The sequence below is a fragment of the Pelodiscus sinensis genome, chromosome Z, assembly GCF_052426305.1.
Source record: "Pelodiscus sinensis isolate ZL-2025 chromosome Z, ASM5242630v1, whole genome shotgun sequence".
Taxonomy (NCBI): domain Eukaryota; kingdom Metazoa; phylum Chordata; order Testudines; family Trionychidae; genus Pelodiscus; species Pelodiscus sinensis.
In genome coordinates, this window is record NC_143085.1 from 25136549 (window position 1) to 25163471 (window position 26923).

General features: G+C 46.1%; 1 protein-coding gene across 2 annotated transcripts in view; it reads right to left on the reverse strand.

The window, feature by feature from the left end:
* Positions 1 to 26923, reverse strand: part of TMEM132C (transmembrane protein 132C) — a 464089-nt gene that overhangs the window by 202134 nt on the left and 235032 nt on the right. For both annotated transcript variants that reach the window (XM_075898467.2, XM_075898466.2), the window contains exon 3: positions 15943 to 16089. In XM_075898467.2, coding sequence (XP_075754582.2) covers positions 15943 to 16089 — 147 coding nt within the window. The remainder of the gene's footprint in view (positions 1 to 15942; positions 16090 to 26923) is intronic.

Below are 26923 nucleotides of genomic sequence, written 5' to 3' on the forward strand. Positions count from 1 at the left end.
CAGTTTCAGCAGCAGCTGACTTGGGGACGCCTGGGTTTCTTAAGTTGAATCTGTATGTAAGTCAGAACTGGCATCCAGATTCAGCCGCGGTTGAAACTGATCAGTTTCAGCAGCGGCTGACGCCAGTTCCGACTTACATACAGATTCAACTTAAGAACAAACCTACAGTCCCTATCTTGTACGTAACCCGGGGACTGCCTGTATGCCCTTTGACTGCTGTGCATTTCCACTGACTGGTAAGTTTTAACAAGATAACATGGCCTCCATACACATACAATGGAGATAGAGTATTACCTAAACAGGAAATTCTACAGCCAAGCAGATGTTATTTGCTTATGAGCAAAATCTCTCTTAGAATATGCCTTCCCACTTTTTTGTCTCATCAAGTTTTGGAACATTTTGCATAGAATGAGTCAACACTCTTCTGGAGAAATAGTATTTTCTAGCATGGTGGCTCACCCAACTTCCATAAGAGAAAAAGAAGAAAGCCACAAGGACCAATAACCATACACAATTAAATAGCCCTAATTACTAAGCTAGCAAGAGATATTACACTCCTTGAGGACCCTAAATGATGCCAGCCAATTCTGTCTGTAATCTAGAAGTTATAATGGAATATTTTATGCAGATTATGCCCATTACCAATGTCATATGTCTACTGCACAATGATGAATATTGTGACACTATTGTTTTAAACTGTTTTGGACATGAAGAAAGAAATAACCACTGTAATTCTTGTTGGCTGGCAGATCAAAAAAGCTTTGGATGGTAGGGCACTTCACTTTAGTGCAACAAAACAGCATTGTTAAATCGGTTATTCTCATTACAAATGGCTGAAACTGGAAAGAATTCCAATTCTGAGGTCACTCGGAGACCATGGTAGAGTCATTATTGAATTTCTACTGCTCTGATTTTAAAGAGTGCACACTCAGTCCATTAATTTGTAGTGTGAAAACTAAAAATCAATGGGGTGCTACTGAAAACCACTTTTGTAATAATTATAATCTGGCATGCTGATGTACACATGCACACAAAGGGAGCATGTGAGCAGCTGAAGAGCCAAAGAGCATAAGAAAATATCCAATTTACTGAGCTATATTTCAGAAAAGGGAAAATGGGAAAACTTAGCCTAGCCCCTTAAGTATTGGGGGCAAAATCCCAGCTTTAATAAAATCAATGAGGCTGTGTCTACATTGCACTCCCATTCTTCGCAAAAACTTGTCAGCTGTCTACACTGCACGCATGTTCTTGCGCAAGTAAATTTATAGTATAGCGTCGGAAAACAGGGCTTCTTCCAGAAGTGTTATTCCTCTCTCCACAAAGAATAAGCCCTCTTGTGCAAGAGCTCTTCCAAAAGAGGGCAGTGTAGACAAGCAACATGAATTTCTTACGCAAGAAGCCCATCTCTTGCACAAAAGCACATGGCAGTGTGGATGCGCTCTTGTGGAAGATTTTTTGCACAAGAACTCTTCTGCAAAACAGTTCTTGTGCAAGAAGCCTGCAGTGTAGACAAAGCCTGAGAGTTTTGCCTTTGACTTCAATTAAGTGAGTTTTTTCCCCTGGAAACTTAGCTGCATTTGAAGGCCTAGGATAAATGTGGAGAAGCCAAGAATTTAGCAATTATCCAAGCAAAAGATTTTGACTAAGAGGAATGTAAATTTTCCTTAATAAACTCATTTCCCATTGACACTACTAGGACAGGGTGCAGTAACAATGGAAGAGAAAAGTATCAGTGGTCCAGGATAGAACTTGGTAGAGATTACATTTGGTAGAGTAAGATATTTCAGAAGCAATACCAAGTGATCTATTTTTACCTCAAGTTATGTACTAAATAGCACAGCTCTGCTAAGAATTAAAATGCCGTGTCCTTCCTCTGGTGGCCATAGAGGGGACCTTGAGAGCATTTGGTGGTGGGAGTTTAGCTCCCTTGGGCCAGATTCTCAGCTTGAATAAATCACTTTAATGAAATCACACTGAATTACACCAGCTGCGAATCAGGCCCTTTTAGTATTGCTCTCCCAAATACAGGCTGCACCTCTCTAGTCCTGTACTTTCTGGTCCAGCAACATCCATGGTTCAGCATGATTTTAGTAATCATGGGTGTAGCCAAGTTTCCAGCAGTGCCATAAAGTTTGTATACAGCCACCAGGCCTGGCTCTTAGTGTTCTTTGCTGTTATTTAGCTCTAATTTATTCCTACATGTTTTCTAAGAGCCTAGCAAGCAAACGGATGTGTTAGCAATGCCGCTAAGCGTAAACATAGCTTTTATGCTATATCTGTTTATTTCCTTGTGACAATGCAGTAAAATTGTGTAACAACACTAACACTTTGTTATGAAGAGAGCTGATCAGCCCTGACCAAGGATAGGCTTATCTAGGGCATATCAGTATAGTCATGCATACTAAGCAGCATTGCAAGTATTGTTCTATTTATTTACCTCAGTGAAATAAAAATAAAGGGATCCACTCACTACAATATTGACCTGCTGTGGTATGACAAATTCTCTGATTTGGCACTAGTAAGGGTACCAGTCTATAGAGGGTCAAACTGAAATAAGCATACTCCTGTGATTTTTACTGGGAAAAATATTTAGCTTCCAGGAAAATGGCTCAGATGGGAGAGGAGCTCTGTGAAAATTCAGGGTCAATATTTGCATATTCACTATTAAACAGTTTCTGTTTCTATTAAGAGATCCACAAATGTGACAAGGGGGGGCATTTGCTAATCTGAAATCCACCACACTGCATTGCATCCTGGGTTACATAAAAACAGCCCACTGCAAACGAAAGGGTTGCATGGATGTAACTCAGGAAAGAATTTGAGTCATTATCTTTATGTAAATGATGCATTATCAGTTGTTTTTCAAACCCTTAAAGACCAACTTGATGACAAATGGAGTCGTCCAGCTCTTCTATGCCCAGTCACCAGGAGATATATAGTATAATTAAACCCAGTTCAATTTAAACTTTTCCTTTCTTTCCTCATACCTAGACGGAAACCAGTCAAAACTAGAAAACTCATGCAAGTATGATGCCAGATTCTGTTGGTGAAAGAGACAATCGTTTGTATTTACACAGAAAAGCTCTCTGTGCACTCAAGAACATGTCCCTCTTGCCAATGGAAGTCAGCTCAATAACAAGACATTACCTCACCTACTTTGACTCTCTAATGTTTGTGGACCAACACAGCTATAACTACCCTGTAGACGAGGGGTGCATCCATAGGTAGGCCTGAATGGGCCATGGTCCGCCCATTTTGTGCCAGATCCATGCCAGGGAGCGGGGCCGGGGCACTGGGGCTTAATCCACTCCACTGGTGCTGCAGCTGGGGTGCAGGCAGGGGCTTACTCCCACCCCCCATCATTGCCTGACGTTGGGGTCACGCAAGTGGGTCTTTCTAACTACATCACTGCTGCATACAGATGACAGTGCTTCTCTAATACCTGCATGTGAGGGGTAGGTCATGGTTTTTTAATGCTGACCCCATGTCAGCAATGAAGTAAATACTCTTTCATCCATAAGAGAGTCATTGATGTCAAGAGAATTACAGGGAACACATGATGGGCCGTAGTAGTGCCCTGTCTGTAAGGATATGTCTAGACTATATGCCTCTGTCGCCAGAGGTATGTAAATTAGATTACCCAACATAGTCAATGAAGCTGGGATTTAAATATCCCCGGCTTCATTAAAATAAAAATGGCCACTGCGCTATGCCAGCTCAGCTGATTGTTGGCACAGTGCGGCAGTCAAGACATGGATCGGTCGACAGGGAACGCCTTTGTCAACTGCTCCCTTATGCCCTGGTGGAATTTGCTCCTTCCATTTCCAGCATGGCTGAATAGTATAGCGGCATGTAACAAGATAATGTTCTCCCCACACCAGTCTGCAAAGCTTCACACAGGTCACAAATTAGTTAATGAGTCCATTCTACTTTGTTTACAGGCAGAGAGACAGAACTAAGCAATTAAAGGACAGAATTAACTTTTCCAATGTAGGTTAGTGCATACTGCACAGGATCAAATGTATGGTAAAACATGCCAGTTACATAACTACCATTTGAGAAGAGGAGCAAAGTCCTTTGCTCATTAACTACATGCTTGTCATCAGAGCTGCAAATTAGCCATGAGGCTCTAAACAAATTTCTTTCAGATATACAGGGGTCTAATTATCCCCTTCTTTATATGAATATAAATCAGGGGTAATTCCATTCCACTCAGTAGAGTTACACTTTTATAAAACTGGTGTTGGTGAGGCTGTGTCTTCACTAGATGGAAGAGTGACACTGCTGCGATCAATCTTCTGGAGTTAAATTTAGTGAGTCTAGTTAAGACTCGTTAAATCAAATTCAGAGGGTGCTCCACCTGGCTGCTGGTACTCCTGCTTCTGAGAGGAATAAAGGACGCTCTCATGGGCCTTCTGCTCTGGAGATGGTGGGGAAATGCAAAACAAGGTACGTTGACTCCAGCTACATTATTTATGTAGTTGGGGTTGAATATCTTTGATGTCCTCTGTGAGTGTAGACCTGGCCTGAGAGAAGAAGTAGGTCTATCAAGTGTATCCTGAGGGTTAGACTCCAACCACCAACTCTAAAATCACCTAGAGAAGTGTATGCCTCTGGTTATCTGCCATTGAACATTTTGCTGCACTTATAAAATACTTTCTCAGCCCCTCCCGACATAGTCTCATCACAACTATCTGCAACTGGAAGGGATTCCATCGGTGAAGTCAATGAAATGTGTTAATATTCAGCTGGAATGAAGAAAAGAAACATGAAAAGAAAAAAAAGAAAAATGCTAAAGTAGAAATGTAACATTTTTCCTAGTTATTATTTTTGGCCGTATCACAGGTGCATTAAACAGAAAAGGAAGGCAATATGATCTGTAAGCAGCTGGCTTATCTGTAATGCACAACCATCAATGGCAGCAGCTAGAGGTAGAATTTATAATTCAAGTCAAAATCACGGCTGTGCTTCATGAGGTAAAGGAACAGCCCTACTAATAAAAGGGTCCTGTAACCACACAAGCATAAGGGCACATGCATCAAGATTTGATCCTAACTGCAAGGGTGCTACTTTGGGAGGGTAGTGGGGGCAGTTGCGCATATACCAGGACAGTGGTTTTTCTTCTTCCCTTCCCCCTGACTATCAGGGAGCGAGAGGAAAGCACACAGCTTTTGTGAATCACTCCTCTGCCCCCTCCCTTCACCAGTCAGAAGTGAGAGGCATGTTCATAAGCCAAGTACTTTCCCTCACTCTTTAATAGTCAGTGGAATGGGAAGACAAGCAAGCAGCATCCCAGCTTCCCAGCACAGCTGCTGCCCCCACTCCCTCCTAAAACGATGCCCTGGCCTAACTGACCAGTTTTATTAATCTATGATAACTAACCTGTAATTCTAACAAATGCTTTGCACATATACAATCAATTTGTGCAGAGCTTGTTCACTGTCGCCATAACTATATAGTCATACATGAGCAGGAGAGCAGAACTTTTCCTTATACTTTGAATATGAAAAAACTGAAATCTCATGCCTGTGAATGTGAAGCAAGTTACAAAATTCTAATGGTGAATGCTGCAGTGCAATACAGAATCCATCCAACTATCTCCAGCTCAGCTTGTGGTATGTAGAGAATGGCAGAGGTCTCAGATGAGATTGTGCTACTACTTAAACGATGGCAGTGTGCAATTCACATACCTTCTGGATGTGGTGTACTGTCCCTTCTAGTAGCACCAAGACCGCTTAAAGAGAGAACAATGAGTCTGCTCTATCGCTTAGCTACCAGGCAGCTGGCTTTTAGCTCAAGCAGTAGAGGATCATGCAGAAAAAGCTCCAGAGGTCCCAAAGTTCAATTTCACCCACAGATGACTGGGGTCTGTCAAAGTTACAAGTGCACTGTCCATAGTGTGCTAGTTGATGCAGATTTCACAGAAGCTAACAATGGAACAAAGCTAGAAGATCTTTGAGTTCGGTACCTTCCTAATGCAGTATATTTTCTAGAGCTTTGTCCAGTCCAGCTATAAATATCTCAACCAATCAGGCATCCACAAACTTCTCTTGGAAGCCTATTCCATAAAGCAGCTTCCCGTGCTGCAGTTTAATCAGATGAGATTTATTATAATGGAATTCTTCAAGTAGAGACAGTAGAATGTCTGTGGAGTATAAGATACATAATTCAGATTGCTTTAGAGACCACTAATGGGGATCTTATTGAATCTTTTAAAAGAGTTGACTTGGGGATTCCCTCCCCCACTCCAAGTTTGCTTCATGCTTTATTGCCTCACTGATTTATTTCCTTTCACTGCTATGCAAGTTACAGAAGAAAGTGAAGCTGCTCAGAAGAATGATGCCCTGTTGCTGAACTCAGCTGTTTATAGATTCTTGCAGCTATTTCTGCTTCTGAGAATGTAATACACAGACACATACCCTGGCTATGCATCATTTTGTCCCTTAATTTCCACCTCTTCCAAACCACACAGCAGCATTACTGTAGCTGCGAAAACATCTCCAAACATGCCAAGTGACACGGATACAGCAGGGCTGACCTGAACTAAAATCAGAACTTGTGCTTTTATGTGCAAAGAGGAATATAAACAGAAGTGTCAGTCCATGAAAGTGCCACACCACAGAGATATTTTCACAGATAACCTAGTTAACAAACACAGCTTATTAGAGTGGAAGATAGAGAAAATTGCAGCATGCAAGTGGCAATAATGGACTGGGTTTCTGCAGGAAATGCAGGTGACAGACTTCTGCTCTATGTTTTTCAAGAGCTCGGTAAAACACATACACACACACACACACAAACATCTTTGGGGCCCCAGGTTGGAAAGTGGATTGAAAGTCCATTTTCTAGTCCCTCTGAAAAAATGATTGTTTTCTCAAAAATCAAAAAATAATCTTTCCCTAATGAGGTGTACAGGGTTCTTTCAAAAAAAGAAGGGAGGAGGATTTGCGTGAAAACCGCTGTCTAGACTGCTTTTTTTTTTTTTTTTTTTTTTTTTTTTTTACAAAAAACCTCTTCTGAAAAAAGAGATTGGAAGAAGATATGCAAATTAGCACCAAATTTGAATATCTTCTTTTGGAATCTGAGGGTAGTCTAGACGTGCCCTTAGTGAGTTATTACTGAGTCAGTCATGCAATTTGGAATGGATATAAAGTAATGCCATTATTGTACAATTGCACAACCCTATTAAATATTGTATGTTTTTATCTGCGTGCTATCTACATAATGAAGAAACAAAACAATGATCAGAATACATGCAGTGAGAAGGGAATGTGAGGAGAGCCACCAGAGTGAATTGAGATCTCTAAGCCAGGCCAGGAAATTACATGCCATGTCCAAACCACAAAAGGTTTAGATGATTAGTTTAGATAATCACCTAAAAAGCTTTTCCAAACTATCCAGATCTGCTGAGTCAGCAAATTTGAGCAGCAAATCTCCCATGAAAGGGCTTTGTGAATACTAAACAGCCAGTGGCACTTCGGAAGCAGCTATTGCAGAGGAGGCAAAAAAATTTAAAAATGTGTACGAAAAGATCATGGATGGTTCATATTTTATCCAGTCCGGTTTGCTCATCTCAGCTATTATTTACTTCTCTTTCAACACACATAACATTAGGCCTGCCCTTTGACTAAGGCCATGTCTTCACTCTACAGAAGAGAGCTGCTGCCATGATCAATACTTCAGAGTTCAATTTAGAGAGCCTATTTAAGACTCACTAAATTGAACTCAGAGAGTGACCCCACTAGTGTTTTGTGATAGAAATGTAGCCGTGTTAGTCTGGGGTAGCTGAAGCAAAATGCAGGACAATGTAGCACTTTAAAGACTAACAAGATGGTTTATTAGATGATGAGCTTTCGTGGGCCAGTCCCACTTCCTCAGATCAAATAATGGAAGAAAGTAGTCACAACCATATATACCAAACCCACTAGTGTTTGGTACTCCTGCTCTTGTCAGGAGTAAGGGAAGCCGACAGGAGTATTTGCTGTCTTCAGCTTCCTACTGTGGGAATGCTGCCAAGCTTGGCTTAAGGTAAACCAACTCCAGCCATGTATTATAATAATATTGGAGATTGCCTATCTCCTAGAACTGGAAGGGACCTTGAAAGGTCATCGAGTCCAGTCCCCTGCCTCCACAGCAGGACCAAGTACCATCCCCGACAAATTTTTGCCCCAAATGGCCTCCACAAGAATTGAATTCACAACCCTGGGTTTAGCAGGCCAATGCTCAAACCACTGAGCTATCCCTCCCCCCTCGAGTAACGGTAGTTCGGACTAGGAAGCCTAGTCCGAACTACCTAGTCCGTACCGCGTGTAGCTGCACGGCACGGAGTCTGCACTAGCGGACATTTAAAAACGGCGGCGCCCGGCGAGATGCAAATGAAGCCCAGGAAATTCAAATCCCGGGCTTCATTTGCAACTCCGGTTGCCTACATTACCACCCTAGTTCGAACTAGGGTGGTAGTGTAGACATACCCCTATAGAGTGAAGACCTCTGAGCTATACAGACCCTATTTGTCTTTTATCTTGAACCTCTTCTATAAAATATGATGTCAGATACCACATGAAGTCCAGGAGAAACTTCTGATATTAAACAACTCTTTAAAAGAAGAGTGTTTGCTCATTCTCCCATCTGCCTTCAAGGGTTGCAGCTTGTAGTGCTGCTGTAGTTACCATTACGCTGATGTTCGAGACATTTGGAGATGAATTAAAGTATGGAACCAAAAGGTTAATTTTGTCTCAGAAAAACTCATTTTATTGGATTCTCACAGAATTTACTTTTTCTTACCTCTCATGAAAACTACCCATTACTGGAAAAAAAAACCAACAACAGAAATTCTCCAGCAAGACAGTAGGTGCACGCTAGGGATGTAAAACCCCATTTAAAAAGTTAACCCATTAAATGTTAAGTTTAACTGGTTAGCCAGGATCAGCCTACTATCTGCAGTGTGGTGCACCCCACTGGGATGAGGTGGTCCCCTCCCGCCCACAGCACGGGACGGTGGGCCTGGCTGGGCTGGACCAACCTCTCACAATGTGGATGGGGAGCTGCTCCAGCCTAGCTGGGCCCACCACAGTGAACCTGCCCCATCACAGGCAGAGGCTGCTTTGGCCATCCCGGTCTCACACACCACACTGCGGTTAACAGATTTGCTCTTTACATCGCTAGTATACGTCAGTGTTCCCTGTAAGCTGTGTGCTTGCACAGCCACTCAACAGCCACTCAAAAGAGATTCAAATGCTGCTCAGATTATTAGCAGAGTGCTCGCAACTAGATTTTTTATTTCTTCTGGTGGTGCACATTCAAACATGCCTCAATGCACATACAAATGTATTCCGCACATGGATGGAAACAGTTAGAGGGAATATGGGTGTATGTGCCTACTTAATGCCTCTGGCAGGCATAAGCGATGAGGCTGCAGTCACTGAACATACTCCTGCTTTCCCTTGACCTTGGAAATAGATTGCTTCCTTCCCAGAGACAAAAAGAGTTCAGCAGGCTTTGCACCCTACCAGCCTGCCTACTGAATACTCCAGGCATTTACAGCAGCAAGAAAGAGTCATCATGAATGCTTCCTTGGGGAAGCAACCCTGTAACCCTAGATGTCTGTGGCCTAGAAAAGATGCTAATACAATGAACAACTGGCTGCTCCTCCACCATCTGTGCAGATGTCCTGGCACTCACATGATTCATTGGAGGGTTCTTTGCAGTGGTTTGCCCTGTATAAGGCACTGGGGGAGGGGGATGTTAACCCTAAATTGCAGAGAAAATAGGCAGAGACAAATTTGCTGTGGTCAGGACATAAAAGAGGAAGAGTATATCTTTAAACTCACAGGTAAGGACTTAGCTGTGTGATTTGTACTGATATTACTGAAAGCTACCCTGGTACAATCCCATATGTCACTTGGGCTATGTCTAGACTGCAAGCCTCTTTCGAAAGAGGCTTTTTCGAAAGATACTTTTGAAAAAGCCTCTTTCGAAAAAGAGCGTCTAGACTGCAAGCGGAACTTTCGAAAGAAAGCAGCGAGTGAGTCTGGATGCTCTCTTTCTAAAAAGCCCTATTGGCATTCAAGAACGCCTTTTTTCGAAAGAGCACTTTCGAAAAAAGGCGTTCTTTCTCGTGAAATGAGGTTTACCGCCGTTGAAAGAAAAGCCGCGTTCTTTCAATTTAATTTCGAAAGAACGCGGCTGCAGTCTAGATGCAGGTGAAGTTTTTTCGAAAAAATGCTACTTTTTTCGAAAAAACCCCTGAGTCTGGACACAGCCTTGGAGGAGACAGATTCACTTCACAGGGTAATTCAGGAATGACCCACATTGGGAGCTCTGAGGGTCACACCGGGAACTTGCCAGTAGTCCAAGGGCTTACCTTATTCACACTAAAATGTGCATAATATTGAAAATCAAATAAAATATCCAGCCAACCATGTTTGCTCATATGCAACCTCCTGGATAAAGGAATAGGAATTGCTTGCCACACAAGTTCACTGACTGTAAAAACCTATAGTTGTTCAGCCATCTCCCATGGCTAACCAGCCAGTTTATGCATGCAAATGTTGGCAGGCACACATCCAATGTCTGATGTACATTTACCCCATTAAATCTTCTGGTTCCCATTGTCTAATTAATAGCTCAGCAGTAGCATGTACCATCCCAACTCAAGTACCCCACAGAAGAACAACTCCTAAGTAGGGATGAGAAAGGTTAACTAGTTAAGTGGTTAACCATTGGGGGCTAGAGAAGCACCCCACCCACCACAAGCAGGGGTCTGCTTCAGCCTCATGGAGCCTGCTGCAGGCCCCATTCAATTGGTTAATTGGTTAAACATAACGTTTAACTGTTTAACTAATTAAACAGAAACCCTGCTCCATAAGCACCAAATATTTGGCTATCTACTGCAAGCTACAGTGATCCACAATGCAATCTCATTGTTGTCAGGTAAACACATGGCTTGATTCACTATCACCAGGCATCTGAGGTTTGGGAGATTCCTGGTTAATTGATCACAAATAGTGCAGACTACAGAGACTATAGGCTCTAAAATAACACCATGGTTTGTGAGAGGGTGTGTGTGTTTTGGAGGTGACTGAATGACTCCAGGTGAAATATAAAGCCAGAAACACAAACTACCACCCAATATGTTACTACTTTGAAACACTCTGCTCACACCCTCTCCTTTTTTTAATCACAAGAGCATTTTTGTTTCATGCTTGAGTCACTTGGCATCATATGATGCTGATTGATGGGAAGGACCTGCCGAGAATTTTAATGACTCTGTTGGTTTCCTCTCAGTCCTGATGATATGAAATGTAACTCAGTAACATCCTCACTGTATTCGGTATGACTGCAGGGATTCTCAAACTGTTCAGATGACATGTGTGTGCATCAGGGGAAGGGACTAAATAACTGACAGTCTGATATGTGAGCCTAACAGTGGGAAGAGCTAAGTCCATAGGTCCTTCAAAGGTTCAGGGCCAAGGGGATGAAGTGTTACATAGCAGCAGTTTTCCATCAGGTCAGTTTTTCTAACAAGTCTCTCCATTCTCCCCCACTTGCCTTCTCTACCCCAGTTAGATACACAACCAATGTGTTATTAGACAATGAAGTAGGACTCTCTTGAGAGCATTGAGTGGCTTTCTTGCCACCACTGACACAAAGCTTACACACAAACACATGGTTGCACACAAACACAAAGAACGGAACAAATTCATCTTTCCACAGCCCAGATCTCAGCACAGGGGCAGAAGGGAGGCAGTTTTCATCTGCCTTGCACAGGAGCTTCTGGAACTCTATCAGCTTCCTTATCAAGTTTGTGTTGCATCCTGGCTGCAGTGGTCCCTCTGGGGCCTTTCAGAAGGACAGATTCTCCAGCACACAGGCTTCCCCAACTATGTCCCTTTTCATGTTTTCTCGGTCTCTTCTCCTCTGCTGCTGCTCCATCTTGCACTCCCTGATCTGTCCTGGAATGACTTGTGTCTGGGGTTGCTGGGGAGGCAACTTAGAGCGGGCTTCCCATCTGTCCCCCTTCTAAACTGAAGCTATTCCCAGGGAGGAGGGGAAGGCCTTAAACTGGCCCCAAGTTGGTGTGAAGAATGGCAGGGAAAAGCTGCACCAGGATCAGGACAGTTAAGCAGCTAAGACAAGAACAAAAATCTGCTCATCAATCTTTCACGGACACATTTCAGTCCAGCCAACAGTCCCCTGGAAAAGAGAACCGACAAGGGACATGAACTGCAAAAGGAGTTGTTTATGCTCCATTCCCCCTAATCAATAAGTTGTTATCTTAATCACAAGTCAAATGGAGCTCAACATAGGCTATGTTATCGGGCACACAGGCAATATTGGTTTAGTACTTCTCCTGGCAATAAAAAATCACTCTGTTTTAATGGTGGAATCTTTCTTTATCAGCTGAAGGTAATGTTCAATTGCCCGGGGGAGGGGTGTGTTTCAGAATATAAGTTTACAGAGCTGGGAACATGGAGTTTATTTAAATTCTCAGGGTTCACGGTACATACATTTAAATAGGAATAAAATACACCCACTCATGGTTGTAGTTATTGTTTACGTAGAGCCAGAGGGCATTAGGCACACAGGTGGTGGGTCTGCATGGGAGACAGGCAAGCAGGGCAGATTTTGTGTGCTTCATGAAGTCATTGCAGCACCTACATTCTATGTCACATCATCACGATTTGGCAAAGAAACACTATGGACAACAGGGAATCCGAGGATGCAATCTCATTTTGCTGGAGCAGAAAAATTTTCATGAGACTATATTTCAGTAGTACGCTGAGCTGCACTGAATAGGGTTGCCAGCCCAGATTGTCCTGGAATTTCCAGGAATTAAAAATGAATCTTTAACTAAAGATTATGAGAAATATGTTCAACCAAAACTGACAACCTTAACTGTGAATCAGGATAGATCTACCAAACCGGGGCTGCGAAACAATCCAAGGAGAGAACCAATTGTTCTTTTAGTTGCAAAGTTGGAGAAGACTGTACAGCTGTCAAAGGCCTCTCATTCTCTCTCCCTGCTAAACTAATTCTCTGAGCTTTACTGGACTAGGTGGGAAAACACTACACTGTGCATCTGGCTATTATCTTCACAACGAGCTGTGTAACGGATCTCATTTTCGTAAAGTGTATGAGAAATAAAAATCTTTATTTGCTTCATTTTAACAGCCCTTTTGCATAGACAGTGGAAAACATCTTTCTCTGCTCAACTAAGTTTATGAGTTGATAGAGTTTTGGCAGGAGAAGCTTAAAGAACATTGAAGCTGAAACTCCCAAGCAGAACCCCACATTTTCTAATCTGACCTCACACAACAGAACGGTTTATGCTGTACACACTACACTGCTACACTAGTTTGAAAAAAATGATGGCAATTGAGAAAGAAGCCATTAGGGGCCTACAATCCTGAGCCAAATTAAATTAGCTTGAGAGAATATTTGTCCTTTGCACCAAGAGGGCTCCTAATTACACTCAATAACAACCATAAGGTCCATCACTCAGTATCCACCTCCCATGGAAAATCAGTACAGAGACAGCTAGTTGGCATTCATTATTGTGTTCAGGGAGGAAATCCCATTAATACAGCTTCATGTCGTAAAAGCTGTATTTCAGTACATTAGCTGGTATATACTTCCACAGTGGTTGGAGAGCTAATGGCATCAAGGTTTCTGTCTATCCAATTCTTCCTAATGCATTAACGTTTCATTCAATTCCAGTCCAGTCATGCTTTCAAAACAAAGGGGATATTTACATTCTCAAATGTAAGAGGTGTTAATTAACACATTCACTTTTATTTGAATAATTACTGTTAAAATATTTTATAGGTTAACTAGATGTGATGCAAATTGGATTAAAAAGATTTAATTTGGGTTTTGATAACCTGACTATTATATTTCCACAGCTGTAATTACATTCGGCTTTGGCATTATATGCTTGTTCCAAAACCCTGTTTTGCTTTTCAACATTTTTTTAAAATCCTTATTTGTCAGGCTTAAATGATTTATTCTTCCTTTTCTCCCTGCAAATTCTTTATTACAAATACCACTAACTGCAGTGATGTCTACCATAGATGGATTGAATCAGTAAGCTGCTCGTGGCAACAGATGTTTTGACAATTTATAGAAGTCTACCATTTGCTATGCACTGTCATTGTCTGGGAGCAAAGTAAAAACATGATTACAACTTCCTTGGACTCCCCTGTGCCTGAAGGAGTAGTGCACAAATCATCAGACCAATTGCAGGGGATGTCACAAACCAACTAAAAGTTGATTAGACTGATGATAATCCACCTGCCACAATTCTGGGCTAAGATTTGGACTAGTCATGAAATACCAACCAAGCAAGCATCGCATGGTTTTCAGGTTGAACTTTTCTAGTTTGGCACCTCTGGGACCTGATAGTGCCAAAACAGAGAATTTGCTGAACCATGACAGGTCAATTTTGTAGTGAGCGGGTTTCTTTTTGTTTGTATTTCACTGAGGCGAATAAATAGAACAATGTTTGCAGTGCTGCTTAATAATGTATGACTGCACTGATACACCCTATATAAGCCTACGCCTAGCCAAGGCTGATCAGCTCTCTTCACAACAAAGTATCGGTGTTGTTACATGATTTTAAGGCATTGGCACAAGGAAATAAGTAGATAAAGCATAAAAATCAAGCTTATGCCTAGCGATATTACCAACACTTCCCACTGCTTGCTGGGCTCTTAAAAGACATTTATGGGTAAATTAGAGCTAAATAACAGCTCAGAACACTGAGAGCTGGGACTGGTAGCTATAAACAAACTTTATGGGACAGTGGGAAACTTGGTCACACCCACGATAAGCAGACAACCAGCTAACTAAAATCATTCCAGATCACAGACATTGCCAGACCAGAGAGTGCTGGACTAGAGAGGTTCAACCTGAATATTGATCATACATTAGCAAGGGTCTAATACACAGGAGGGCAGTAAGCATTCATTAAAGTAATGCGCAATGAGATCCAAACTAACTTCCTTTGTAGTCTATAATGAAATTCTTATTGCCCAAAAAGGGAGAAGACTGGAGCTGAGAAACAGTCAAATGTGTATGTTACAGAATTAATTCTTAACACATACAACACAGAAATATAGGAATCACCATTCTGATCAAACCAGTCCTCTCTGGAGCCATTTCTGACAGTGGCTAATTACTACATGCTTCAATAAAAGGTGCAAGAAACATGGCACTGGACACAATGTGGATTTCTTCTTATGCCCAGGCAGTTAGTAGTTGGCTTATGGCCTAGAGAATAAGCTTTTATACTTTATCTGGTTTCTCTGCATTTTCACATCTACTCAGTATCTGTAAGTTTTTACTTCTGATGATGAGAAGAAAGGCAGACTTCTCTTTCTGGTGTATTTCAGAGTGACCCAACCAGATGCAAAGGACTTCATGACAGAAAAAATCCAGGGAAAAATAATAGTTCACATACCCTCTTCATCCCTCCCCAAAATCCAAACAACTCTCCAAACTTTTTCTGTTATACTGAACACTGTCAATACTAAATGTTTTGCATGATCCCACACTAATACCTATGAGTTAGCAAAGCTCATTACTGAAGAGTTCATTGATGACTTAATAATCTATCAGAGCCAAAACAAGATCAAAGCTCTCAAGCCAGACAAATCTATGCTCCGTAAAAACCTTTAAAAGACATTCATTGTGACGAAATATATAGCTCTAATCTATGCTTTTCAGTTTAATCTGAGGAGTTTCATTGTCTGAAAAGTGAGATGCCCAGTTATAAATGATCACATGGTACTACAGTAAACGAAAGTATCTCCAGATTTCCAGGGTCTAAGGTTTAATAGCTCAACTGGCACAGTATTTAACATGACCCTTCAGTCTTTCAAGCAGTGGATGACATTGTGGCTATAAATGAGTTTAAGGCTGAGTAGACATGAGCATTCTTACCTGTTCCTTGAATTTGGTGCTATCCTTTGACAGCTAACTGTTGTAGTTGAATGTTTTCCACCATTCCCCACTTCCTGCTTCACATCCCATTGCCGGGGATCACTGGCCTTCGCACTAAGAATATTCACTCCCTTCTTCACCTTGGCCCTGTTGGGAGCAGCGATTGTGAAATATTTAGAAGAGGATAATTCATGACTATGACCTTCCTAATGCAGCACAGAAAAATTCAATACATCAGCATTAAGAAAAGCATTAAGGGTGTTTTTAAATCCATTTGAAACTAGTAAAGAAAGCAGGAGGGATAACATTAATGCAGACCTGTGCTTTGTCAACCAACAGCAGACTTTTAATTTTATTGAATGGATAAATTAACTACATCTCCTTCCATAGGTTCAGACTTTATGGCTGGAAGGGACAATCATGATCATGGCATCTTCATGTTGTGAAGCTTTTTGGGAAAGACAGGTTCCCCGGGGGAGATTTATGACAATTGTGATTGTAGAAAAAGGCATACGTGGGATTCTTTCCCCTAATTCTGAAAACATTCCTCATGTAACTAGAATTTTGCCCCAATGTGGGAGACACACTCAGAGTCCTAGGAATCCACATTTAGGCTACAGCTATCCTGCAGGGTTTGCAGTGGCAAAGCAGAAGTGCTGCTGTAGCACTGCTAGTGCAGGTGGTATAAGCTGATGGAAGAAAGCACTTCTGTTAACTTAATTAGGACAACACCCATAAGCGGCAGTGGAAAGGTCCACACCATCGCTGAGATGGGTATAACTTGCATTGGTCAGAGAGTGGCTTATTCATATGCTTGAGTGACATGAGTTATACCAATATAATAGGGATGTTAAAAATAATGTAAAAAGTAACTGTATAACCACTGAAAATCTCAGGGCTTAAATGGTTACCTATGCTGTAACTTCTGCAGTATAAAGCTTACTTATACTGTACAGTCTGCATTAAAGCCTTCCCGGGAGCAGGGCTGCAAGACCCTGCCAGCTTGGCTCCCAGGGAGGCAGTTATGTTGTGGCAGCCCACCTCAGCCTTGCCCGCCTTGGTCCTGGGGAGTTGGCTTCGCTGCCCTGCCAGAGTGAAGCCACTGCTCCAGAAGCTGGCTGAGTGTAACTGAGAGCATTAACCAATAAAGAAGCATTAGGTTATGGGTTAAATGTTTAATCAGTTATACTCCAACATCCCTACAACATAAGAGGTGGTACATAAATAGCCTTTGATACATCGTAGGAATCTCATATGAACTCTTTACACTGGAGTGAATTTCAGTAGCAGCTCTTTAAAGCAGTGGTCCCCAACCTTTACGGGCTCCCGGGCGCTCGGGGGCGGCGCCACACTCGCGCCGGGCGCCCGGGGGCGGAGCCACACTTGCGCCGGGCGCCCGGGGGTGGGGCCGCGCGTCCTGGGGCACGCCAGGGCCGGGGCCGCCCGAGCCCCTTGTGCCGTGGGCCCGGGGCTGGCGCCGCCGCCCGAGCTGCGTGCCTGGGGCCGGCACCGGCGCCGCGCGCCCACATGTGCCCCGTGGCTGGGGCCGCCCGAGCGCCGCGCACCAGGCGCCGGTGAGTGTCGCGCGCCTGGGGCCGGCGCCTCCAGTGCGCCGGGGGTGAGGCCAGCCCGGGTTGTCGGCGGGCGCCTAAAAATGCCCCGGCGGGCGCCATGGCGTCCGCGGGCACCGCGTTGGGGACCACGGCTTTAAAGCAACCCGCTTCCCTGCTTCTGATATACTTGTAACTCCGGGGCATTAAAGAGTTCATTTTCTTGCCTTTTGTCTTGTGAGTCCTCTCATTCTCTCTATCATGCCATTCTAAGAAAATGTTATTTTGAAAACTTTACTATACAAAGAAAATAATTCATTGATTAGCTCTGGGGTCTGTCTTTCCATTTCTGCCATGGATTTGCTGTGTCATCCTGGACACGTTAGTTGATCTCATCCTATGCTTCAAATAACATCAACAGCAGATGTTGTCAGGTTCAATTAAAGAGAGTTTATAAAGTGATTGAAGATTCTCCAAAGTGCAAAATGTATTACTCTAATTTCAGTGACATTACAGGACCTCAAGAATGAAAGAGACTTATCCATCTGCATTGACACTGATACAGTTCCTCTCTCTAGAGCTCACAAAAGTTGGATTCGTGTACATGTTTGTGCATGCATGCAGTGCATAGTAGTCAATTACAACACCCTCACAAATTCATTTTGGATTTATCTGAACCCATTTCCTGCCCCTTCCCCAATTCTTCAATTCATCACCAAACAGAAAAATCAGGTATTCTAACAGATCTCCTTCGACTATTTATGAAACTTTAACAAATCTTTTATAAATCCTTGATTAAAAAAAATCAGCTGTCTTGGCATTGAAATTTGATAGAACCTCTGAAATTAAAATGTGAAGAACACCCACTGTTTAAAGGCTCAAATCATACATAGGGAAAAAATATGTAAAACCCTTCACTTCGACCTTTTGGGCCTCTTCCACTTGAAAATAGTTTTGAAATGGTACAATATCAGTTGAAATTGGATTCACAACATTTGAATTTTGATTCAGTTACAATTTCCTCAGGAGTTACAAATTGCTCTTTCAACCATTCAGCTAAAATATTGGACATTAGGATGAGTGGCCTTTCCATCTACTATTATGTAAAACCCATTTAAAGAAGCATACTTTTCAGGAGTAAAGTAGGTTATGTTTAGTAAGGAAAATCAATGGTGTGATTGCACTTAGCGCTGGAATTAGGGTATGAATACCCAGAAGACTAAATTTCCTAAATAAATATTCAGCAGCGTAAACTGTTACTCTCCCTATAAAAGGGGTGCTTAGTTTTATATAACAAGGTCAATGAACGATTCAGAATTAGGTCAGACCATACTGAGTACCATGTACTTTTAAGTAGGTCTGTACATGCATACAACAAATGTTTACACTTAAATGTTAATTTACTTACATCTGACTGCTAGCAGGGAAAAGTCTATTTAATTCCTTTCCAAAGACTGGTTGACCTTGGTATACGGCTAAACTAAAGACCATGGCCAAAATTGTTTGCTAGTCTCCTACATTTACCTGCTTCATCCATGTAGCATTTACACACATACTGCATTCTCTAAACTGTGGCAAGTGTGGTGGGTGACAATAAGTGAAGATGACAAGCATCTGGGTATTCTAGGCTTCCTCAGAGCACACTTTCCCACTCCAATTGAACAATTTCCCTCTCCGCTGTGCCTATTCAATCACATAGGATCACTCAGCCAGCCACTTTGTTTTATCCTTCCCTTTCCTTGAACACATTCTGCTAACCCAGAGAAACTTGTTAAGCATCTCACCTGGAATATTTGGCCAATTAAAGCACAACATGCATTACAATTGTTTTCCCCAATAGCAAGAGGGACTAATCATAAGAGGGTGGTAGGACACACTTGAATTCATTGAACCCAGAGTGTCAAAAACAAGCAAGTCAATTATTGTCTTCCATCATTCCTACTTTATTTTACCCTTCCTTTTCCATTTCCTTGGGCCATGTTTTCCTTCAGCCAACCAAGCAAGTAATCCCCCGTCCACCCACACTGCTACTCTCTGGGGGTATGTCTACACTACAAAGTTAGTTCGAACTAACTTTCATAGGCGCTACACTAGCGCTCCGTTAGTTCGAATTTAAATCGAACTAACGGAGTGCTTAGTTCGAACTAGGTAATCCTCATTCCATGAGGATTAAGCCTAGTTCAAACTTACTAGTTCAAATTAAGGGCTGTGTAGACCCTTAATTCAAACTAGTGGGAGGCTAGCCCTTCCCAGCTTGCCCTGGTGGCCACTCTGGCCAACACCAGGCAAACTCTACTGCCCCCCTCCCGGCCCCGGAGCCCTTAAAGGGCCACGGGCTGGCTACACAGTTTGTGCCAGTTGCAAGGCTGCCAGCACCCGTGCCAGCACACCCAGCAGCTGACACCCCATGAGCCAGCCACCCAATGACACCCAGCCCTCCCCCTCTTCCTGGGACCAGCCTGGCGGCTCCCAGGACCCTGCCCGGGGCTGCAAGAGGCGGGCGCCCTCGTGGTCTAGTGCGGAGATCGTGGATCTCATCGAGGTTTGGGGGGAAGTCTCCAATGTCCACGATCTCTGCACTAGCCACAGGAACGCGGCAGTCTATGGCTGCATGGCTGCCAGCCTGGCTGCCAGGGGCCACCAGCGCAGCCGGGAGCAGGTGCGCTGGAAAATAAAGGACCTGCGGCAGTCCTACTCCCAGGCCTGCCTGCCAGGGGCCGACCCGGAGGCGTGCCCCCACTTCCAGGCTTTGGACCGCCTCCTGGGGGCTCATGCCATCCCTGCCCCCCGGGACGTGACAGACCCAGGGGCAGAGGGACCGCTCCAGGAGACAGAGGAAGAGGAGGAGGAGGAGGGCTCCGAGAGCCAGGAGCCTGCCGGCAGCCTGCCCAGGACCTGGGACCCCCGAGGCACCCCACAGAGCCGCTCGCCTGTGTCGTCCAAGGCTGGGGAGGCATCCACCTGTGAGTACCATCATGCTCCCCTTATGTGTACGGGGGGCTAGGGCAAGAGGGAGCCCAGGGACCATGCGCCTGAGCCTTGCCCACCACGGAGCAGCAGCTGGGGATCCTGCAGGGGCCCTGGCCTTGCAGAGGGGAGCTGGGTTTCACACACCTGGGCCCCTGGGGTAACTGACCGCTGGTCTTGTTTCACCACAGCCACAGCACCTGGGCCTGCAGGGCGCACCAACCCGCCTGCAGCAGCTGCCCGTGCCCGGGCAAGCAGGAGAGCCAGGAACCAGGAGGAGTACCAGAAGCGGCACCTCCAGTTCCTGGAGCAACAGCTCCGTCTCCAGGACCACTGGGTCCAGGAGGACCTGAGGCTGCGCCGGAGGAGCTTGGAGGCACTGGAGGAGCAGGGCCGTGCCCTGCAAGGCCACCTCCAGAGCCTGCTCGACCGCTTCCCAATTCCTCCTGCTCCCCCTGCTCCCCCTGCTCATCTCCCTGCTCCCCCCCCTGCTCTCCCTCCTGCTCCCGCTCCTGCTTCCTCCACACCCCCTGTCCCTCCAGCCCCACCCTCCACAACCATTCCCCACCAACGCCCCCGGACCCGCAGCGTTGCGAGACTGGAGAGGCAGCCAGACCCCCACCCCTGAGCTTTCCTTTCCCTTCCTCCCTTCCCTCCCCTTCCAGCTCCCTCGTCCAAGGTTTCCCCCTCCCCTCTCCCACCCTCCTTCCTCCATCCTCCCACCCCAGTTATGTAAAATAAAAAGACGTTTATGTTTGAAAAACAGGTGTCTTTATTGTACAGTAGGGAGGGAGGGGAAAGGGGAAGGGGGTAGGGTGGAAGAAGGCCCCAGTAGGGCATGCAGGGAGAGGTCAGTCCTCCTCCTCCACCAGGAAGCTCTCCTGCAGGGCTTCCCGGATCCAGACGGCCCCCCGCTGGGCTTCCCGGACAGCGGCGGTGCAGAGCTGACTGTAGTGGCCAGCCATGCGGTCACCCTCAGCTATCCAGGCTGGCAGGAAAGCCTCCCCCTTTCGCTCACATAAATTGTGGAGCACACAACATGCTGCCACCACGGGAGGGATGTTGTGCTCGGCCAGGTCCAGACGTGTGAGGAGGCATCGAAAGCGGGCTTTCTGTCACCCGAAGACCCCCTCCACCACGATGCGGGCCCTGGTCAGCCTTGCATTGAAGGCCTGGCGGGAGGGATTGAGATGCCCCGTGTAGGGCTTCATCAGCCACGGCTGCAGTGGGTAGGCGGCATCCCCCACCAGGCAGACGGGCATGTCCACGTCCCCGACCCTGATGTGGCAGTCGGGGAAGAAGGTCCCGTCCTGCAGCCGCTGGCACACGGAGGAGTTGCGGTACACCCGGGCGTCGTGTGCTTTGCCGGACCAGCCCACATTAATGTCCGTGAACTGTCCCCGGTGGTCACACACGGCCAGCAGGAGGATGGAGAAGTACCCCTTGAGGTTCACGTAACAGGACGCCTGGTGTTCCAGGGCACGGATGGGGATGTGCGTCCTGTCGATGGTCCCCCTGCAGTTGGGGAAGCCCAGAGCGCCAAACCCCCGGATGATGGCGTCCGGGTCGGCGAGGCGGACCATCCTGCGGAGCAGCACCCGGTTGATGGCCATGACCACCTGCGGAGAGAGACACGGCAAAGCGCCAATCAGTGGGGCGCCCGGGTGGCTGGGAGCATTCGTGCCCTGGCAGTGCCCCGCACCCCAGTCCCGGAAGCAACCCCCCTGGCAGCGTGTAGTACTGCCGGGACAGACCGACCCCTCCGGTGCGGGGCGCTTTCGCCTCCTCCCGCCCTCCCTTTGTCCCTGGGGCGGCCCATCCCCTCCTTGCAGCCCCCCTCCCCGCTGGCTCAGTGGCCGACGAGTGCCATACCTGCATGAGCACCGCTTCGACGGTGGATCTCCCCACGCCGAACTGGTTCCCGACGGATCGGTAGCTGTCCGGCATGGAGAGCTTCCAGAGGGCGAAGGCCACCCGCTTCTGGAGGGGGATGGCGGGCCTCATGCAAGTGTCCCTTCTGCGCAGAGCAGGGGCGAGCCACTCGCAGAGCTCCAGGAAGGTGTCCCTCCTCATCCTGAAGTTCTGGTTCCACTGTCGGTCTTCCCAGCGCTCCAGGACAATGCGGTCCCACCAGTCGCTGCTGGTGTCCAGACGCCAGACGCGGCAGGGCACGTCAGTGCTGGGGCGCCACCGTGGCTCCTCCATGGCCCCCAGGGCGGCCAGGCGGAGAGGCAGGGGGCTGACGTGCACCAGGTGGTGCCAGGCAGCCTCGAGCCATTGCTGGCAGGTTTGCAGCAGCAAGTCCAGAAAGTGCACCAGAAGGTGCAGGGCGAGCTCTGGCTCCATATTGCCACCTGCGGCGGCGTCCCCGAAGGGAAGCACCGACACAGACGGGCACAGAGACCAACGCTTTGCTGTCCCTCGGCGAGGTTGGCAAGCAAGCGGAAAAGCTGAGAACCGGCTGTCCGGGGGGGTCCCTTTAAGCACGAGTCTCAGATAGCCTCAGACAGCAGCCACACAAAGCAACTACTGACCTGATACCCTGCCAGAACCGGTTTCAGCCGCCCTTAAATGCGCCCCTGCGTCCAATCAGTGTGGACGCGCTAGTTCGAATTAGCAAAACGCTAATTCAAACTAGTTTTTAGTTGTAGATGCATTAGTTTGAATTAGCTTAGTTCGAATTAACTAATTCAAACTAAGTTAGTTCGAATTAGCGCTGTAGTGTAGATGTAGCCTGGGGTGTTAGTAGCCATTACATTTTCTACAGGCATTTGATTGTCCAAACACCCAAAGAATTAGATCTCAGAATACAGACTGGTGGCATTTCTAAAGCATCCACCAGCATAGCACTGGTATTAGACCTCTGTCCAAAGTAGGACCTAAGTAAATTTGCCTATTTGCCTTGTTCTGACCATAAGCTACATTGTGCATGAATGCAGCCAGACCTCCTAGGCCATTTTGACTACATGCTTTCCATGAAATAGTAACCCACCAATCAAGGCTCAAGGCTTACCCTATCATATCAAGACTTCAAAGGCCTGAAATCCTACCCTGGTCAGTTAACTTCCACAACATTGCACTTCTCCTTTCATGGGGATTCTGATTAGCAAAGAACTCACTCTAGCCCTTGAAACAGAAAGCTCCACCAGTCAGCCAGCAAGGTAAAATAAAGGTAAGATCTGATAGAGGAGGTATCTGAGCCTTTAGCTATCATCTTTGGAAAATCATGGAAGACAGGAGAGATTCCAGAAGACGGGAAAAGGGCAAATATAGTGCCCATCTATAAAAAGGGAAATAAGAACAATCCAGGAAACTACAGACCAGTCAGTTTAACTTCTGTGCCAGGAAAGATAATGGAGCGAGTAATTCAGGAATTCATCTGCAAACATCTGGAAGATAATAAGGTGATTGGTAATAGCCAGCATGGATTTGTAAAGAACAAATCATGTCAAACCTATCTGATAGCTTTCTTTGATAGGATAATGTGACTTGAAATTAAAGGAGAAGCGGTGGACATGGTACACCTAGACTTTAGTAAGGCATTAGACACAGTCTTGCATGATCTTCTTTATCATTAAAGGCAAATAAACTTAGATGGAGCTGGCAGTATTTTAAAGAAGCCTTACTAAAGGCATAGAAAGAAACCATCCGATGCGCAGCAAGAAAAGCAAATACAGTAGGCAACCAGATTGGCTTACCAGGGACATCCTTGATGAGCTTAAACATAAAAAGGAAGCTTACAAGAAGTGGAAACTTGGATGGATGACTAGGGAGGAGTATAAATATATTCCTTGAGAATGCAGGGGACTTATCAGGAAGGTGAAAGCACAATTGGAATTGCATCTAGCAAGGTATATGAAGGATAACAAGAAAGGTTTCTACAGGCATGTTAGCAATAAGAGGGGGATCAGAGAGGGTATGAGGCCCTTATTGGATGAGGGAGGTAATCTAGTGATAGATGATGTGGGAAAAGCTGAAGTACTCAATGCTTTCTTTGCCTCTGTCTTCACTGACAAGGTTACCTCCCAGACTAATGCACTAGGCAATGCAGCTATGGGAAGCAGATGGATAGCCCTTGGTGGGGAAAGAACAAGTTAGGAACTATTTAGAAAAGCTAAACATACACAAATCCATGGGCCCGGATTTAATGCATCTGAGGGTACTGAGGGAGTTGCCTAATGTCATTGTGGAGTCTTTGGCCATTATCTTTGAAAACTTGTGGGGACTGGGAGAGATCCCGGATGATTGGAAAAAGGCAAAAAGGGAAGAAGGACAATCCAGAGAACTACAGTCCAGTCAGCCTTACCTCAGTTCCCAGAAAAATCATGGAGGGGTTCCTCAAGGAATCCATTTTGAAGCACTTGGAAGAAGGAAATGTGATCAGGAATCGTCAACATGGATTCACAAAAGACAAGTCATGCCTGACCAATCTGATTAACTTCTATGATGAGGTAACTGGCTCTGTGGATATGGGAAAGTCAGTGGATGTGATATACCTTGACTTTAGCAAAGCTTTTGATACAGTCTCCCACAATATTATTGCCAGCAAGTTAACGGAGTATGGATTGGATACATGGACTGTAAAATAGATTGAAAGCTGGCTGGACTGTTGGGCCCAATGGGTAGTAATCAACGGCTCAACATCAGGTTAGCAGTTGGTTTCTAGCAGAGCACCCCAAGGGTCTGTTCTAGGACTGGTTTTGTTGAACATCTTTATTAATGACCTGGATTAGGGGATGGATTGCACCCTCAGAAAATTTGCAGATGACACTAAGCTAGGGGGAGAGGTAGATACGCTGGAGGGCAGGGATAGGGTCCAGAGTGACCTGGACAGATTAGAGGATCAGAGGCATAGTGAAGGGGGGAATGAGGGGAGCAATTGCCCCCAGGCACCACGCTAGGGGGGCGCTGGACTGGTGTGGGACTGAGTGCACTGAGTGCATGCTGCTCTTGAGCTGCTGGCTAAGTGCTGGCTGCTGTGGCTGCTTTACGCCGCTCTTTCCAAAGTGCAAGCCAAAGCAGCCAGCTGGGTGGGAGGAGCAAAGCTCTGAAGAAAGGTACATTCCTCCGTGCCTGGCTGGGGGAAGGGAAAGGGGAAAACTCCCCCAATCAAATCCACCCCCCCCAGGGGGGCCGGGCTGAGTGGGGTGGGACTGAGTGCACTCTGCTCTTGAGCTGCTGGCTAAGTGCCGGCAGCTGTGGCTGCTGACACTGCTCTCTCCAGAGTGCAAGCCAAAGCAGTCAGCTGGGTGGGAGGAGCAGTGCTCTGAAGAAGGGTACGTTCCTCCATACCTGGCTGGGGAGAGGGGGAGGATTTGAATGAGGGAATGCTCCCCCCCGGCACTGGGGGTGCCTTGCCCTGGGGGGAGGAGGGGAGAATGCATGGGGGGAGGGCTGGCTTTGGGGTAGGGGTGAGGTGAGTGTATTGAGATGGGGAGCACTGTGGGGGGGGGGGCTGGCTCAGGAGAAGGGATGGGGGAGTATTGGAGGGGCTGTCTCTGGGGCAGGGATGGTTGTGTTGTACTTAAAAGTACTCATGGGACCTTTTTGGGGAAAAGGCAAAATGCCACATTTATTGGTCACACACACACATACACTCACACAGAGCATGTCTTGTTTTCACCAATAGCTGTTCTACCTAACTGCTGGCCAGGGTTGGAGCAGGGGCGGATGAGGGTTTTTGGGGCCCCGGGCAGCACAATTTCACAGGGCCCCCCCTTTGACACGGCGCATGCACGGGGCCTCTGGAAGTGCGGGGCCTGAGGCAGCTGCCCCACTCACCTTGCCCTATATCTGCCGCTGGGTTGGAGCCAGATCAATGCTCCCATGTTGACTGCAAGATGCATAGTGTCTTCCTTCTCATGCAGAGAGTCATCATATGCAGGGCTCGCCAAACCGCGGCAAGCCCCACTTGCCAGCCGCGCTGTCCCGAACCCGGCTCTTCCGGGTTGCAGTCTACTCACCACAGGCAAGTAGACTGCATTATTTGTCAAGCCCTGATCATATGCATATGCAGTTATTCATCTATAGCACCTTCTTCTGGGTGCTCCCCCATTCACCTTCAAAAAGAGACCATCCAAAAGCAGGCGCGTTCTGCTTACTCCCAAGGCATCCATAGGTCCAACCTTCTTTCAATGAGCCCACTTCACAGGTCCCATTCTTATTTTTCTTGAATCTGACTTCCACCTTTCTCCAACCATCCCAAGAGATGCTTTTCTTTCATGCTTTATCCAGTCACACCTTATTCACGCAGCAGGATAATCAGTTTAGCAAAGGGATGAGGAAGGCTAAACAGTGATATCCAACCTTTTGGGGCTGCCGGGTGTCCGGGGACGGGGCCACGCATGCGCCGCATGCCCAAGGGCAAGGCTGCCCATGCACCGCACGCCCGGGGGCCAGCACCACGCATGCGCCGTGCACCCGGGACAGGGTCCGCCCATGCGCCACGTGCCCAGCACCGCATG